Source organism: Atractosteus spatula, chromosome 6, assembly GCF_055471065.1.
Source record: "Atractosteus spatula isolate fAtrSpa1 chromosome 6, fAtrSpa1.hap1, whole genome shotgun sequence".
Taxonomy (NCBI): Eukaryota; Metazoa; Chordata; class Actinopteri; order Semionotiformes; family Lepisosteidae; genus Atractosteus; species Atractosteus spatula.
The window spans coordinates 25819993-25838086 of NC_142711.1; the positions used below are offsets into that span (position 1 = coordinate 25819993).

Here is an 18094-nt window from a genome sequence, read left to right on the forward strand (position 1 = left end):
ATGCGCAAAAATGCGGGTATGAAACAAGCTACCTTCTGAAATTTTAGGTCACAGACGCTTCCGAAAATGTTCTTTAAAAATACAAAAAGGAACTTTAAAAAAAGATGCCTGTTGTAAAGGCATCATTAACAATTATAACTTGTGCTGAACCCATCCACTAAAACAATCAATTCAAGCATTTGGTTTAAGCTCAGGTCCACCAAGTGTTTGTTTCAATTCAAGCTTGCTTTGTGTACTCAACAAATTATTGCTGAAGTGTGTAGTGGTACGAACAAGAGGAAGGTACTGTATGTACAGTACCTTACAAAGAAGGTTTTTGTTAAATATGAATCATGTTACAATGATTTATACACCTTTTCAGAACTATATTGTAGCACTCCAGCACATGTTTTCTCTGATCTTTTACTGTATATCCCAACTGTTTAGTAGTCATTATCCTTTTGTTTTTACATGTAGTGAAGACTGCTCATACCTTAAAAACCTTCTGAGAACATACAGTGGGTGTTTCATACTCAAACCAAGGTTGTGAACTCCATATTAAATCAATTTGAACTCTGCCCATTTTCATTTTCTCTCATGTGATGGAAATATAACCCGGGTAGCACAGAATAATCATCTTTTCTGGGTAGTAAACAGCACTTTATAAATTAGGTCTAGTATATACTGTTTAATTGTATTATATACTGTATTTATACAAAACTAAATGAAAAATAAGACACCTTGAAATTCAAATCTTTTAGTCACTGCTAGTACCCTTGTAATTCTCCATATTGACAACTTTATTAACATGAGTTACATGATTTCCACAGAAATCTATGGTATTGACAAGTACTGTAGAAATAACCTGAGGAAATAAAAGCTCACATTTTCCACTTGCTTAGACCTGACAGACAGAGAACACTATACTGTAGATTACTGCACATGAAACGTCATTTAAACGTCCACAGGAAATTTGCAGCAGATAGTTCTCCGCAATCATGTCAGAAGGATACATGTATAATTAAAAAGCAAATTAAGATATCTCCGCAGTAATTTGTAATTGTTTTTTATTAACTTAACTACAAACAGAATCTAGTGAAAACAGCACTAATTCTCTAGTAAAATTATATTGTAAGGCTAGTAGATTATGTACAAGAACTATTTGACAGGTGCTGTGCAGATTTGCTCCGATTCACTCACATGTGCAAAAGAGAAATGTATATTCAAAAAAGAGAAACACTTGTGAATGCTTTCTCAGGTAAATATTTTTTTTTCTGTTTACTCATTTGATAACAGGGTCAGATATAGTGCACCACAGCTTGATTCTCTTATAAGAATCATTTTGGAATTTGGAAAACCAATTAAAAAAAGACACTTGGCTGACCGTCAGAGTCTGAAATGGACTTCTGGTTCATTCACTTAATTCCTTAGGAGTAACTGCTAGTTTTCATGCAATGCAGCACATTTGGATTACATTCTGACTTCCATAAATCTCCAAATAATACCTCCATCGTTAAACAGAGGAAAGCACAATATTGTACCAAAATATAAAGGATATGAGTGTACTAAAATTTTTATTGATGCTCTTCTGACAGGATGGAAGGGACTAAAAATATACAGTGCAGGTGTGGCACTAAATCGGAAGATGGCCTTCCCTTTGTTCAGTACTATAAAAGTCTGTGGAGAGAAAAAGACTGTTGTTAAAAACAAAACACTCATTGCTTAGACATAACCAATACTTAAGCAACACGAGGTGCTTTTGCACAAAACGTAGTTCATGTTGAGAAGGTCAAGATTCCGTTATATCCCAAACAGGCAATCAGAAGGAAGTTTCAATAAATATTACATTGGAACTCTGCAAATGTGAAAAATGAACCCTTAATCCTTCCATTTCTGCAGGCAACAGCTCTTCTTAGGCCAGGCTTAGCAAGAAACGCCTTGTGATTGTATTGACCAATTCTTGAAAGTTATCCCTGTCTTTAAACTCAATTAAAACCATAAATGTTATCCATTCTTACAGAGGGAAAATGGATTAGCTCTTTCCTTTTTCAACTCACATTTTTCATTCAGCTTTATGTACATAGTTCCAGAAAACCTAAAAAACATAAGGCCTGAATGTTATTGATTCGACCTGATTGAAAAGAAAGCATAAACCATTAAGCTAAAAAGATTCTCCTTTAAGGAGATCAATAAGTTGAAATCATTATTTATCTGTATGTTAAAGGATACTTGAGAAACCAAAACCATTCCTTATTCCACAGGGCTTAGCTGCCACTTGTGCAGCATTAATCGTCAAAGTGAAACATCCACCATTTGCCGACTTCCCTAGTTGCAAATGCAGAAAGTCAACAAAGCCAGCCAGGGGAGATAACTGCATCACTGAGTAGATAGGAAAGATCGGAAATTTAGAAAGACGGGGTTTTTAACTGAAGTGCACTTTCGCACTATTACCAGGTTGCCTGCTTACACAGTTATGTGCTTTTGCAATGTGGTCTAAAGATAGGTTGAGTGCTCTAAACCACTCAACTGAGTTTGAAATATGTGTATAGCTTTTACGTAATACTTCACTAAAATGACATGTGATCCTGTAATCAAAAGTTTTGAAGTTTCAGGGGAATTCTAATATGGACCCTGTTTCAGATCTTTAATTACCAACTACAAAAACTGCAAGCTAAAAGCAAGACAGGTTGATTGAAAGATCAAAGCTCTTTAATGAATCCACTTACCCAACAAGTAACAACCACCAAGAGACCACTTGTAAGCTAATTATCTCAACACTTTTACTCCTTTAAAATAAATTGGTTCAATGCAACTAATTTGACTGGCTTTATTAAAAATGAAATGCTGAGAAGTCATATTTACTGTACAGTATCAGTCATGATTTTGCATGAGAAATTAATATTAAATGAAATCTCAGTTTAGACTTCATCGTCCCAAAACCTTTGGTAGGCATTATACAGTATGAATAACTAATGGATGAATACGATTTTTTCGTGATAATTTAAACTATTGTTAACCCCAAGTCTTTTGGGAAATAACTCAGCAAAATGAGCACCAAGACAAGTCAACTGACAACAGATAAAGGATTAATGTGGCCATTTTAGATAATCTCTGCATCACATGTAGGCTTCTTCAAGGGAAATGTTTCACCTCAACCTTTGTTTCCTCAGAACATGAAAGCTCCCTGACACATTTTCAGCTCAAATGCCCTGTGGTGATTTCATCCACTCCAGATATGCCTTGTCAATGTCACTGAGAATGCTTATTAAGCTGACAAATGTTCTGGGAGCTGGACAATAAATTCAGTGAAGACAACACGTGAAACAGGCAAGAAAACAAAAAAAGACAGGGGCTTCTGACAGTGCTGATGAAGGTATCCTAAATGGACATTATATAACAGGACCACAGAGATATGTAAGATGCACCAAATTCCTTACATCAATTCATTTTAGGGTTTAGGCAGTGGAAGCACTTGTGTGCACAACCACCTAGTATCTTAGACATTAAAATTTTCCATGTATCTGAAAATGTGACATACAACATGTGTAAGTTTAAAGGGTTCATACTCAGGTTTGACATGAATGAGGCAAGTGTCATTTTTGTAGTTATATGGAGTTTAGTAAATTTGTACATTATATAGTATATTGTATAGTAAATCAGAACAGTTTGACATTTCTTCAGCAAATGTGTGAAACTAGCATTCTTTATTTTGGAATAGCCTTTAAACATAGATTAACTTTAAATAAATACAATGAATACTTGGTCATGTTATATTTAATGGACAGGGAGCAGAGCTGCTCTACTAAAGTATGTTGTTCTAGTCAGTGACATTTTGCTCTTTTGTCAGATTTCGGCTCCAGGCATTTTGAGTGGAGCTGTGACCTCTCGTTCAGTTCACTGTATGATGCACTGTTACTACACTGAAATGGCAGTGCAAAAAATAACTGATCAGCCTCACAATACAATTTTCAGGGAACAGCTACAGTGTATGTATTCAGTTCTTCCTGGGCTGAGGTGCGCGAACTGGCATGTCAAGCCAAACTAATCAGTTTTCAATATGGTTGCAAACCTATTACAGCCATCAGACTTGATTAGAAGCCATTAGTTTCCTTTAATAAAATTCAGGGAATGAGACGAATAACGTTATGCATTAAAACACCAATAAAAAACTTTGGTATCCTTTACCCTGAGCAGAACTATGATTTTCTTCAAATAAAAGTGATTTTGATTTATGACATCTGAAGAAATGTCAGTCTTTCCAGTCTTATATGGTATATGAAAAGGCACAACAGAGTATTGGTACATTTTACCTATGGGTAATATTCACAACTGCTTATCCATTTCTTGACATTTTTAATATGGTGGATAATGGTGCAAAAAAGTGAAAGCTATCTGAATTAACATCTCCAAATTAAATGAAAATTTCTCACACATTGGAGGGGTGGATAAATCTCATACACCCTGCTTTACAAGTAAAATAAGAAATACACACTAGGACAGAACAGACACTTAAGACAAACACAAAGTAAAGTAATTCAAGTAGGGAGCTGCACCAGCATGCGTAGGTGGCAAAGCAACAGGCAAAGGTTTATTCCATGCTGGAAAGCAAAGTTTCACACCTGAAGAAGGCCCCACAGTGGAAACGTTGCGTCTCTTTTCGATTCAGCATGGGACAAACCTTGACCTGTTCCCTACAAAGTAAAGCGGCCTACTTACATGGATAAACATGGCACTTACTTTCTGGTTGTTGTAATAGTAAGAGTCAAAATCGTCCAGAGGCACACCAACGAGTTCGGAAGGAATGTCGCCAAAGATGCGCGGCAGCTGCTTGCCGGCCTCGAGGTCGGCTCGCGGTTTTGGTGGCTCCACGTCACCAAGATCCTCTCGGTACTCCTGCTTGGCATTCCTGGCCTGCTCCTCAGCAATCCGGTTCTCAATAGCAGCCAGGGATTCACGTGTGAACCGGCGCAAGCTGTCAGGACCCGGTGGTAACAACAGGGTTGCCATCTTTTCATCCTGATTGTTGTATACTAGTTTTTACTCGCAGCTAAGAAAAGGACAAAGAAAAAACAGGATAGGTACGAGTCCATATGCCAGACAAGTGAATACAAAGACTGACATATGCAGGGAGCACAAAAAAGCATAAGTAATGTAATTCTTCAAATTGTTTTTTTTTTAAAAAAAACAGCCCTTATCCTATCCTAAGGTACCCTTTAACCTAAAAAACCAATCGAGGGTTAACTTTGTTCCAAAATAATGAAATAAGAGATTCAATCATGGAATTATCACATATTTTGCATATTTGCTTTAAAGAAATAAGATGCTTTCTTTAAAAAAAGCAAAGGATATTAATAAAAAGAAATCCTCCTTCTATGAGGACCCAAAATCCTCATAGGCACTGACAATGTCATCCCAGTAGACTTCTTCAGAACACACAGTAAACATGAACCAGTGGATCCAAACATAAACTACTGTATGTGGACGTGAAATTAAAATCAAGAAGAGGAGACAGAAGACACTTCTTTACCCTGAGAGTTGTGGGAATCTCAAACAAGACTGTTGATGAAGTTTACACCCTAGCTATTTTAAATTAACAACAGGATAAGATTCTCAAATCAATTATTGTAGCTACTAAATTCCAAACAGCCAAGATGGGCTGAAAGGCTTCTTTTCATTTGTAATCCTTTTTACGTTCTTAATGCTACAATACCTTAACAGGATAATGTAACACAAAAAAACAGTAATTAGTATTTCATATTTTAATTACTACCATCCATTATTTTTTAATTTCATTAAGTTTTTTAAAAATTAATGAGAACACTTTCTAAAATGCTAAAAAGTTACACACAGGAGGAAAAGGACAATTTCTTCCCCATTCTTAAAAACTATACCATGCTTCCCTAAGTAAAAAAGCATTGCACAGTGATTCCAAGGCACATGCTGCTTTGGTATTCAAAATGAAACTGTTGAGTTGAGTCATTATTATAAGTTATTTTGGGGTAGCTCTGGATTATATTCATTGCTATTGCTGTCCTATCACTGTAAATGAAAAATGTATTCATACTAAAAACAATACAATGTTTGTTAAAACAGTAACATGTCAGTACAATTGTACAATGTGAAAGCAGTACAATTTGTATTCATGAGCTAGAATACTTTTACACTGCATTAGTTGATTATGTACAGTATGAGCTGTACCAGTCTATAAAAATTGTCCCTAAACATAATTACTGCATTACATGGAGGACTCGGGGGTCTTTAATTCCCATTTTATACCACTGCTTTGAAAACTCAGGTTAACAAAAACCCTTAATATTGAAAGGTTTGTATTTTCTTATAAAGGCTATTACTCATATTTGGGATGATACAATATAATTAGTGTACCACAAGGATCTGTACTAGGATCCCTGCTCTTCCTAATTGAGATAATTGATCCATTTTCCAGATTGGTTAGTAAACTAGATGTGTTTGAAACCAATAGTAAATAAGGAGGATGAGAAAACACTGCAGAAGGAGCAAACAAAATGGAAAAAAAGATTTAGAGAATGTTCAAGACTGGATAAATATCAAGTAGATGAAGTTTAATGTAGCTATACAGTGTTGTGCATGCTTTTAGTTAAAAAGTAAAAATTTACATACAAGATTAAAAGCTACACAGAGCTAGAAAAGGCTACTTTTGAAAAACAGGCATTTACTGTACAGTATGTTGACACATTTACATCCTCTAGACAATATGGGGAAGCAATGAGAAAGGCAAACAAAATGCTAGGCTATACAACTAAAAAGGATGTTATGTTAATTTTATAATACACCAGTAAGGCCTCTTTCAGAAAAGAGGAATTCATTCACCACTTTATAATTAGCAATACAATTTCCAATTGACAGGGTGCAAACAGATGCATTCCAGAGCTTAAGGAAATGTCCTACATGATAGGATAAAGAAACTGAACCTTTTTAACCTTGAACAAAAAAAAAAAGAAAACAAGGGTAACAATGTGACAGACAGACCAACACTACAATTCCAACTGTTGTCAGTGCATCACACTAGCTTCACATTTTAAGTGGTTTATCTTGGTCTTTCAAATCTCTCCAAGATCATTGTTCTTCCTTTAGGGATACCTTCTAGGGTCTTCCTCCTAGACTGCTCTTCACACAGCACTACAACTTCTCACCAAGTCGTCACTAACCACCAAGGACCCAATTAACATGCAAATTCTCCTCAACTCAGCTGTCCACAGATCCTCAGTAATTAACTTTTGCCATATCTAAACAGGGTCAACTGGGAACTTTTCCATTAAAAAAAAAACATGTCCATGACACTCCAGTAGCCAGTTTGCAGCTCACACACACTCCAAGACTGCCCATCTATTTACAAATAGTAAGGCACAGAAAATACTCAGGACTCAACCTCTATCCTCTAGACTCTTCCCAGCTGCGGGGAGAAGTACAGTACATTGCTACCTTGTCAGGCAATGCCCCCACTCCTCCAGCTGTTAATACCTCTGGGTCAGACCAGGTTCAGTAGGGCCAACCCAGATTCTGAACAGCTCACTAAACAAACTACAGAGGAGGATACCTGTAATCAGAGAACCTCCACCAACCCCCCAGTACAGCATAAACTATTTGCTCTCTATAGCTCATTGAGTCAAACAGGCCTGTAAGCCAGCATAATATATTAATAGAAAGCCCTTCCCTTGAATACCTTACAAACAGGCAAAAGTCTAAAGACAGACTGAAACCCCTCTCCTCCCAACTGGTCTTATAGGCCTCTTAATTAGAACTTAATTATGAGTTGTGGCTAATTTCACACAAAGCCTATCCCACCAGCTCCTTTCCCTCATTTGGAATTTCACTCCCTCTGAGTATCAATCACTCATTCACAACAGCTGTGGCTCATGCTGTAGTATAGCTTTTCCAATTAACAGACTGTTACCTTGGTTCAAGGCCACACCTCTGGGCCTGAGATCTGAGCCAAGACGGTGGCTTCCTCACAAAGCCACCTCTCACTGCTTCACAAGTAGTCTCTCACTATCTCAGGAGCTAGCGCTGTTGAAGCCGATAGCTTCTTTCAGGAAACAGCTGGATGAGATCCTGCCAAATGGCTGCCTCTGGTTTGTAACCTTTCATATGTTTATAACCAGATGACCATAAAACTACATTTAGGTGCTGTGTTTAAGTTTCACAACTCTACAGATTGTTTCTTATTTCTTGTAACAGTGCATCTTGACAAAATAAAATCTAATATATAAGGTGTATGACAAGATATTCCCTGCTGTTCTTTTATATTTGCAATTAACATGCATTCAATAAAAAGCATATAATTCCTTAAAACGTATAAAACACACTTTAGTTCTTTCCAATAATTTATACAAAAATTTATGTCGAATTCTCAGATAAAAAATGGTCAATTGTAATGTTTACAGATTTAACTTTATTGTGCTTTATACTTATTTTCCTGTGATTAAAAGAGGACAGGCAGAGACACAAGGTGGCATTCAGTTAGGGGAGCCTAGTGCTTTCTAGAGCATTTATATGTAAAGATATGATACTGTACATCATTAGAAAATTTCTAAACAGACAGATGGGATAGGCAGATGATAACCTAAATTAGCAATCAAGAAAGGATTTCAAAGAAAAGGTAAGATGTTCTAAGTATTAGATTCACAGTATGTTTTGATGTACAGTATCTAGGTTACCTGAGGGCAATTTGTTTCCTCATGAGGCTCTGCAACGTAAATCTACTCACTGGAGCAGCTTGTCATGGGAAGCATGTAAAATGACTAATTCAGCAGGGCTGTTCACTTATTTAGGTACTACTATATCACAAAGGAATATCACAATAATACTGGAGTTTACAAAAACCCTCATTCTGTACCAACTTAGTAGCCATTTATGCTGTAACTGACATTGAATTAAATTTCTGCAGTGACCCAGCAGTTCTGACAGCTCTGAATAACTCAAGGTCAGCAATATTCATAATGAATATGAACCACGGTTCATATTCCATTCTCCCTTGGATGGCTCCGTGTATTAATCAAAGACAAAACTTAAAATGTCAAAAACTGTTATTAGTCCACTAAAGGTATACTATTCTGCCTTTTGTTTAGTGTGTACAGGAAATATATTAATAGGGGAAGCCAATGCATTAATGGTTCTTTCTCACACAAATGGACAATCCATATCCAGATTGCAACATTGCAATGTCTTTGAATTGCTAGGACCTGTGATATCTTGAAAACTTCACAACTAGCTTGAATGGTGGCTTAGGTTCATAATTCTAGGTAATTTAATGTAAATACTGTTAATGCAAAAATATGCGACACTGGTGTTAGGTAATCTACTGTAGTTGTATTTCAGATATAAAGGCCAGGGACCATCTACTGTTTAACAGAAAGTAAGCTTAGTTGTGTAAAAGGGCAATTGTTATATTATACCTACATACTGCAGATACTGTACAACTGTGCAGTCTATACAGAATTATTTCTTACATGGTTTATCTAAAGGTCTCTCATTCCCCAAATACTTTCCTCTCCCTTTTAATCTTTTTTATGTTCTTATGGTTGTTGACACATCTGCTTTATAGGATGTAGTAGTTCAGGTGGGTAGCTGCGTCAGCGTAGGCTGCAAAGGAACAAGTAATAGGTTTATGCCATGCTGAAAAGAGAAGAAAGAAAACACAATGTTTGGGCCTTGGAGACACCTCACATCTGAAGAAGGCTCTGCAGCCGAAACGTTGTGTTTTCTTTCTTCTCTTTTCAGCATGGAATAAACCTATTATTACTTGTTACTTTATAGGATGTAGTAAGAAGAGGCAGTACTGCAGTGAAGCTTCTTTTGAAAAGGAAGGTTTGGCATTGCTTGCAAAATACCAATACCTGTTGTCCTGGGGCTTTTTTTGGATATTGATCCATAGACTCAGTGTTGCAGGGATATCCTCCCTTCCTCCCCCCACCCCCATCCTGAATCCTAAAGCACAAATGTCCTTTCTCCCATGAAAAATGTATTAGTCTCAGCAACATCTCGTAAGTGGCAACCCTAGATAGCTGCTGTGCTCTAATCACCCCTTTCGCAGATGGCATTTTTCACGGCAGCCTGTTGTCTACTAAATGAAAGCTGCTGCCTGTGATTATATTTCACTTGCACGGAGTGTGATAGTCAGTTTTTAGTTAATGTGTTAAACCTCCCACTGTGCTTTATTGGGTTCATTTCAAGCCACTGATGCAATACATTTCCCTTCAGATTTCATGTTTACCAAAAGAAGCCCCGCAGTTGCTGGAAGATGAAATCCCCTTAAGATTCAGCAAACAAATCATATTAAAGGAACAAGTAGTAATAGGTTTATTCCATGCTGAAAAGAGAAGAGAGAAAACACAACATTTCGGCTGTGAAGCCTTCTTCGGGTGTGTGGAAGGCTTCACAGCCGAAACGTTGTGTTTTCTCTCTTCTCTTTTCAGCATGGAATAAACCTATCACTACCTGTTCCTTTGCAGACTACGCATGCTGACGCAACTCCCCACCTGTACTAAATCATATTAAACACCACTCACCCATGAAGAAAGGTTTGAAGTATGAAATGCTTTCATATGCAGCAAATTCATATAAAAATCTTAAAAATCTACATATCATCATGCATAAAAATATAAAACATGTAAGGCTATTGCAATGGTATAGATCTAAGGGTAACACACTATAGCAGGGCAAGGTATTAACCTGAGAGGTCAAATCTAGTTTTTTTATTTAAAATATTCTGATTGGTCTTTGGATTTTTTTAATCCTGTTCTTTATACATATCAAGAACATAATGTTAATACATCTATCCATTCATGTTCTGCTGGACCTCAATGATGATGAGAAAACAGACATGGTATTGTTGATAATTCAATCTATCTGAATGGATTAGGGTCTTTAGTATATATTCTAACTGCTTTAATATGATAGTATATATTCTAACTGCTTTATTATGATTTAAATTTAAGTTCAAACAACTTTGACAAGACCCATGAATGACAGTGTTGCAATAATAGTTATCAGAACATTTCTAACTGCTTCATCCAATTCACGGTCGCAGCGGACCTGGAGCCTATCCCAGCAAGGCAGGGTACAGCCTGGACAAGACACCAGTACATCATAGGGAAAGCACAAACACAAACATACAGTATACTGTACTTACACCAAGGTCAATTGTCATAGAAGCCAGAACAAATACCACTATGACTTTGGGTTCTGGGAGAAAACCAGAGCACCTGGAGGTAACACAGATGAACACAGGAAAACATACAAACTCCAAGCAGATAGCACCCCAGGTCCAGAATTGAACCCAGGGCCTCAGCACTGCAAAGCAACAGTGCTATTCACTGCATCACCTTGCCACCACAGAACATTAACCAAATGTATTATTGTTAAAAAGACTCCTTTGCTTTTCCTCACCCTCTCCTAGCAGGATTGATAGCCTTAAATTTTGGTCTTATCTGACTGATTATAAACAATGTACAGTATGACTTTTTTTGGCATTGTTCTTCTTTGACAAAGTTGGTGTTCCACAGGACTCTGTTCTTGGTCCCATTTATTTTTGTATCTGCTGTATATTCTACCACTGTGCAAAGTCTTCATAGGTATGGTATACAGTAATTTCTTTTATATGTTCTACCTTTACTTCCAGATTTTGATCAAACACTTCTTTGATACAGTGTTTAGATGTTTTTAAAAATGAATGAAAAAGAATGTAATCTGGACTTTAAACAAGGTGTTATGATGACTGGTTCTTTTTAACAACTGTACCAGTTTTAGACTGAGTATTTATGAGGCTGGAATTAGTCCACATCTGTGCAAAGAATCAAATGCAAGCTCTGTGTATTTCAGGCATTATTACTGTAATGCAGTGTTTGCTGGTGTATCCAAAAATGTTATAAACAAGTTGCAACATGTTCTGAACTTAGCTGTTTGTAAAATACCTTAAACTAAAATACTTGGGAATATCTGTTCTGTTTTCACTTCCTCTCACTAGCTCCCCATAGATTTCAGATTTAAAATCAAAATACCACTGCACCTCTTTAAGGAGTTCAATGCTTCAGCTCCTGACTACAACAGTGAATTGTTATCTCCTTATACAACATTTGCCCTCTTTGGACTCTGTTCTTCTCTCAGTTCTAAAAACTAAACCTCTGTGCCTTGGGAGACATTCTGTTCATCTGTCCCAAGGCCTATGGAATAGTACTATAAAAATGTTAAGTAAAGATGATTATTATTATCATCACCTCCTGAATTCATAATTATTGATGAAAGACATCAATAAACACAGGCACCCAAACTCATTCATTTTTAGGTTTCCCTGATCTGTTAGCACCACCAACTTGAGCCACCTTTTCTCCAGGCATACTAGTTAAATTGGTTTAGTAAGTAGACAAAAGCAAAAGTCTTATAAAGTCACATAAGGGTTTTTACTGTTTGACTTACAGATTTCCTTTCACAAGCATTGCTACACTCCCCCAAACAGAGCTTTATGATATTTGTGTATCTTTCATACCACTAAAAGATAAAGAGGTATAACACTCGGAATATCAGTTTATTCCCCAGTATCACAAGATTGTTACACTAACCATACATCTCCAAATATAGCTTGATTTCTAAATACATCTCTGAAAGGAAATTATTGTAGTTTTAATACTGCTCTAAATTTGCCATGTTGTCAACCGGCCATAAAAAAAACAACTTCCCATTTGATATCGGAATAGTAACATAACTAACTTTCATTAATCACATTAGCCACCACAAAGCAGCCCATAAAACACACCCTGTTGGCAAGAATATCAAGGACCATTTAAATATTCAATCAGCAAAGTTTTAAAATGCTCAAGCTGTCTTGAGATTTTAGTAGAATCTGGCCAAGTTGACACATTAAAACAAGTTCTTTTCAATATTTTGGAACAGGGGACATTTGCAATTGTCAAGCACAGAGAAGTCGATTACATACTGTACATGTATTGAAAATGTATTGAAAAGAGTTCAATTTAAGTACATTTTCCAGGTTGAATGTAATCTTACAGGTACATCTAATTTATCAGGAATATAATCATAGGTAAATAAAAAAAATATTTATTGTAGCCTTTTAATTAATTAACAATGCAGCTGTAAATCTTGGAGGAAACATGGTAAAGCCACATTCAATCTACCCATCAAGGTTGTTCTGGTGTCAAAAACATCCTTAATCCAATTTGTAGTCAAGGTCTCCACAATCAATACCTGGCTATGATAAATGTATTTGCAGATATAAGAGGGAATTGAGGTTTTAATTTTTGCATTCGTTCATACTTTCATTACGACAGTTGAATCTAACAGTGCATGTTTAAAACAATTACTACCCTCTAAGTGACAACCATAATACTTCTAATAGATAACAATTTAGGGTCACCAATTTGATTATCGCAATTTATAGCTTAATGTTAAAGGTGAACCAACAAATTAAATCTTGATTTAGTAATAAGTAAATAACTTATTGAGTATTTACTTACTATATCTAATGGTGAGTATACAGTGTTTTTAACTATCCCTATACACTTGTCACTCATATACAGTAGTCATGTTAAAAGGTTATTTGTAATACAGGATAGAATAAAAAATGCAACTATAAATTAGTTTTAGGGCAGTTTTACAGACATTGATTTATTGTGCATACCGTGCAGACCTTATATAGTCTTTTAAAGATATAATACTGTATCCCACTAAAGGCTAAATTTGGGACTTGAAATGAAAAAGAGATGAGAAAATGAGAAAGAAATGAGAGTAAAAACAGGACCGGGAAAGAGATATCAAGAATTGACAGCTTAGTTGTTGAATTAAAAATAAAGCAAAAGTACAATTACAGGTTCCATCAAAATTTAATGAAGAAATTGTTACCTTTATCAGCTTTCAGTGAGTTCCATTCTAAACAGCATCAGTTAATTCTTACATCAAGCCATGTCACAAAATTCAACAACCTAGGTTGAAATCCATTTTAACCATTATAGATTTTTCAAAGTTTTGAAATGGAGTACACAGGGAACAGCTCCATAATTTAATATTGTCTTTGGTATCTTCCATGGAAAGCTACAGCAGGCACCACTCTGCCTTTCTACATTATGCAGTTTAATGAAACAAAAATGCACAATAACACAGTATTAAAGATATTTTATAACAAACATTGACCTATTTTTTTTTTACTCTGCTAACACCGACCTTATTTTTGGAACCTGTCATAATCTTTCCCTCCTTCTACATTTACAGCGCCTTGCAAAAGTATTGAAACTCTTTGCTGTGGCAAACCTACAGTAAATTAATTTAGGCACACAAAATTATCTAAATAAGCCACATAATTTGTTTGAGTGGCCGATGTGTGCAATAATAGTGATTCTTGTGATTTCAGTATAATAACACCTACTTGTTTGAGGTTCTTTGTTGAGGCAGTGAATTTCAAGCAAAGACTTAATCAAGAAGAAGAAATAATTTTGTAAGAATGTCAGAGAAAACGTTATTGCAAAGCACAGATCAAGAGAAGGGTACAAAAATATCAAAGTCTGAATATCCTTGTGTACAGTCTACAGAATCACTACGACAGTGCCTAGATTAGGCCATATCTCCAAACTGGGCAGCCAGGCAAGAACAGGATTGGTGTGGGATGCAACTGTGAGGCCAGAAGCAACTTTGAAAGAGCAATAGAGCTTAATGGTTGAGATGAGATCAAATGTCCACGAGTTAACATTCAACAAGCTTGACCTGTATGGCTGAGTGGAAAAGCCTCACCAATTCCACATGTACTGTACTTCACAGCAAAGCATTTAGTGCTACTACAAACATGTGGCAAAAGGTTTTGTGGTTCGGATTTTTAAGTGTAATTGCAAAGCATAACATCTAGTAATCATGCTGTCCATGTACATTCCACAATCTGAAAAAGCCTCAGTAAATCTGCCAAGAAGAATTAGTAAAATCAGTAGGCAAAGTTGGTAGAGATTTGTCCAAAAACAATACTTATGACATTTACTGTAACTTATCTTACCCTTAGAAGTCTTCAGTTTGAACATTCGAGTTTGGAATAAAATATTCCATCCATCCATCTATTTTCTAATTGGTTTATCTAATACAGGATATCCAGGGAGCTGGTGTCTTTTCCACTAAGCAACGGGCAAAACGCAGGATAGACCTTGGACCAGACACTGATCCATCGCAGGGCACTCATAAACACACACTCATATTACAGGCAATTTTCTCCTACCAGTATGTCTTTGGACTGTGGGAGGAAACCAGTACACAATGGAACACATGGAAGAAAATACAAACTCCACACTGCCCCAGAGCTGAGAGGTACTGTAGCAATGTTTATTACTGCACCACCATTTGTATGTTCTCTGTGTTTGTATGGGTTTTCACCTGGTACTGCAGTTTCCTCTCACAGTCAAAAGACATAGTGTAGTGGTCGGTTAATTGGCTTATGGGAAAATTGGCCCAGGTGTAGGTGCGGGTGTGTCTGTGCATGTCATGCGATGTACTGGCATCCTATCCAGGGTATATCCCACCCTGCACTGCTTTTTTGCCATGATTCACCTCCCTAGCAGCCCTGAATTGGATAAAGCAGTTAGAAGATGGATTGATATTTAAAGTACATCAAACTCAACCAGTAGTGGAGTTAAAAATGCCCTGTTACTTTTGCATTATCTCCATTTCTAGACTGGTGTCAGCATGTTACTGTAGTTAAGTCTGTTTTACTGTTAGAAACCAGTGGCTGGCATGTTTGCAGAGAGATACATTTGCTTGTCTTGTTGAGATTAATGGATATATCTGCTGTTCTGTTCCAGCTACATATTAATAAATCACCTGTTTGCAAGTCACCTTAAAAAGATGCTTAAAGTCACAATCACTAAATGCCATAACAAAGCATATGGAAACTAGAATTCTTGTAAGGAGTTCTTGTAATTTTTGTACTTTTAGGAGAAAGTTTGATGTATGTACAGATAATTCCAAGGTGAATATTTAAAGTTCTCTTGAGAAAGCTGCCAAAGAAACACTGCCCAGTCACCTAGATGTTATGTGACTGTTTATATATAATGACTGTGAGTGACATTTTATTTAGGACAATGGTAAAATAACCTTCATTCATTTAATACTGCATATTAATTCATTTCTGAAATATTCACAAATTACCTAAAGCACAACTATGCGAAAACCTGACATTCTAATTACATAGTAAATGACACAATTTTGGGTCTTGCAGTTGAATGTTGCAAGTCAAACTCAAGCAATCAGACAGATCAGGTAGATTCACAATGTAGAAGCAATCTAAAAGCATTTCTTGTCAGGTAGTAGACATAAAGGCAGAAGTTTTTTTTTTCTAGGTGACAGTAATGGCAGATTTTTGAAAACCAATTTTTGGAAACTGCTCAAGTAGCTAAAATCAACACCACTGTCTAAACACAGGGAAGTAAGAGCAACTTATATAAACTAAAACTACACTAGGCCTGTCTACAGTATAACTCAGCTTGGATAGGCTAACACTCTCATAACACAGTCTCTTAATCGTAAGAAAGGCTATGTAAATTGCACAGATTACAAATAAATGTTGAAAATACTGCTCAAACAGCATGCTTACATAAAATGTGTGATGCAAAAGTTCTACAAGTAAAGAAATTAGTTTCAAAGCCACAGCATTACAAAGGGGTGCCAGTAAAACAACCATTAAAGTGCTTCACTACAGTTAGAGTACACATAAGTAACAGAAAAATTAAAATAATTACATAAGTTAAGTATAATAAAATGTGAAGTGAAGTGTGACAGAGGTACAAACTCAAAAATATATACTACAAAAAATAATAAAATGGAACCACATTACACATGAAAAAAAATCACTTTAACATGATGAGACTAATATTGAATTCCTCTCTGAAATTAAGAATATGGGTGTCATGTTAGTATTGTTGCAACAACAGGATTTTCTATATCTTCACAGGATTTTTTCACACCCATATACTGTATGCCACTATACACATTTAACACATAATTAACCCCATTATTCTGTGCTTTCATCACTTTGTGATGAAATTACTGTATTTTATGGAACGCAACATTCACGAGCACGTTCAGTATGCTTCTGCTCATATTTTAACAAAAAGCAAAGACACATTTCACCAATTCTGGTTTCACTGGTTATCAGTGAAATTCAGAGTTTGTTTTCATGAGTGGGCATTAATTATCGGTGGTAGTCCAGGTGGGCCTCCACGGCCGAAACGTTGTGTTTTCTTTCTTCTCTTTTCAGCATGGAATAAACCTATTACTTATTAATTATTGGTGGGCATTAACCAGGTCCCTCTCTGGTTTCGACAAAACATCACTGACTCCTTCTGCTTGCGTGATCCTGCAAGCTTGTAGTGACATCAGTGAAATGCATACTGCATGTCCAATTGGCACTAACTCCCTCTTATAAGGCACTGCACTTGCCAGATGTCAAAAAGATTAGTGGTTCTGACAGGCAATCATGGTCTACAGATCCTTGTTCTCTCTGTGTGGGTACAGGAGTCTGTAAAACCACGTCTTAAGCAATAGGGAACTCCAGCTTAGAAAAAGTCTTACTACTCAGCTATAAAATGGATGGTTGGCCAGCATCTTATACTACAGATCACATAATATTATAGATGGTTAAGCAATCTATGTTCTACTGAAGCTGGCTGACAAGCTTTTCTTAATCCTCAACAACACACTCAGGAAAACATCACATTCCGTGCTTACATATGTAGAATCTGCAATTCCATACCCAACTTGGAAACCTGATAGAAACCTGTCTATTATTACTCAAATTTTGTTTAAAAACATTTTCCAGTTTTTTAGCATTCTCCTCAAAGTAGTTAAATTACTCTAATTTCCAATTTAAAAAAGTTCTAATTTAGGAAGGCTTAGTTTGTTTTTAAGTTCTCCTTGTTTTAATGTTAAGTGCTTTCAGATAGTAGGTTGCGAAAGGCAATACAGTATACTGTATAAAGTAAAGGTGGTGTTGGAAAAAAACAGCTGTCTCCAAAAAGGCTGTGAAGCAATCTTTGAAATCTCCCCTACCATACAGAAAAACATGATCTGCTCAAGAAAGACAATCTATTATTCA

At 36.2% G+C, this 18094-nt stretch overlaps 1 protein-coding gene across 1 annotated transcript in view; it reads right to left on the bottom strand.

Annotated features, from left to right (window-relative positions):
• Positions 1-4992, bottom strand: part of scn5lab (sodium channel, voltage gated, type V-like, alpha b) — a 170741-nt gene extending 165749 nt beyond the window's left edge. Inside the window, exons 1-2 of the mRNA XM_088918724.1 lie at positions 4717-4992; positions 1538-1656 (exon numbers count right to left, since the gene is read on the bottom strand). Of these exons, the coding sequence (XP_088774850.1) occupies positions 1538-1656; positions 4717-4986 (389 nt within the window). The 5' untranslated portion in view covers positions 4987-4992. The remainder of the gene's footprint in view (positions 1-1537; positions 1657-4716) is intronic.
• Between the last annotated feature and the right edge of the window lie 13102 nt (positions 4993-18094).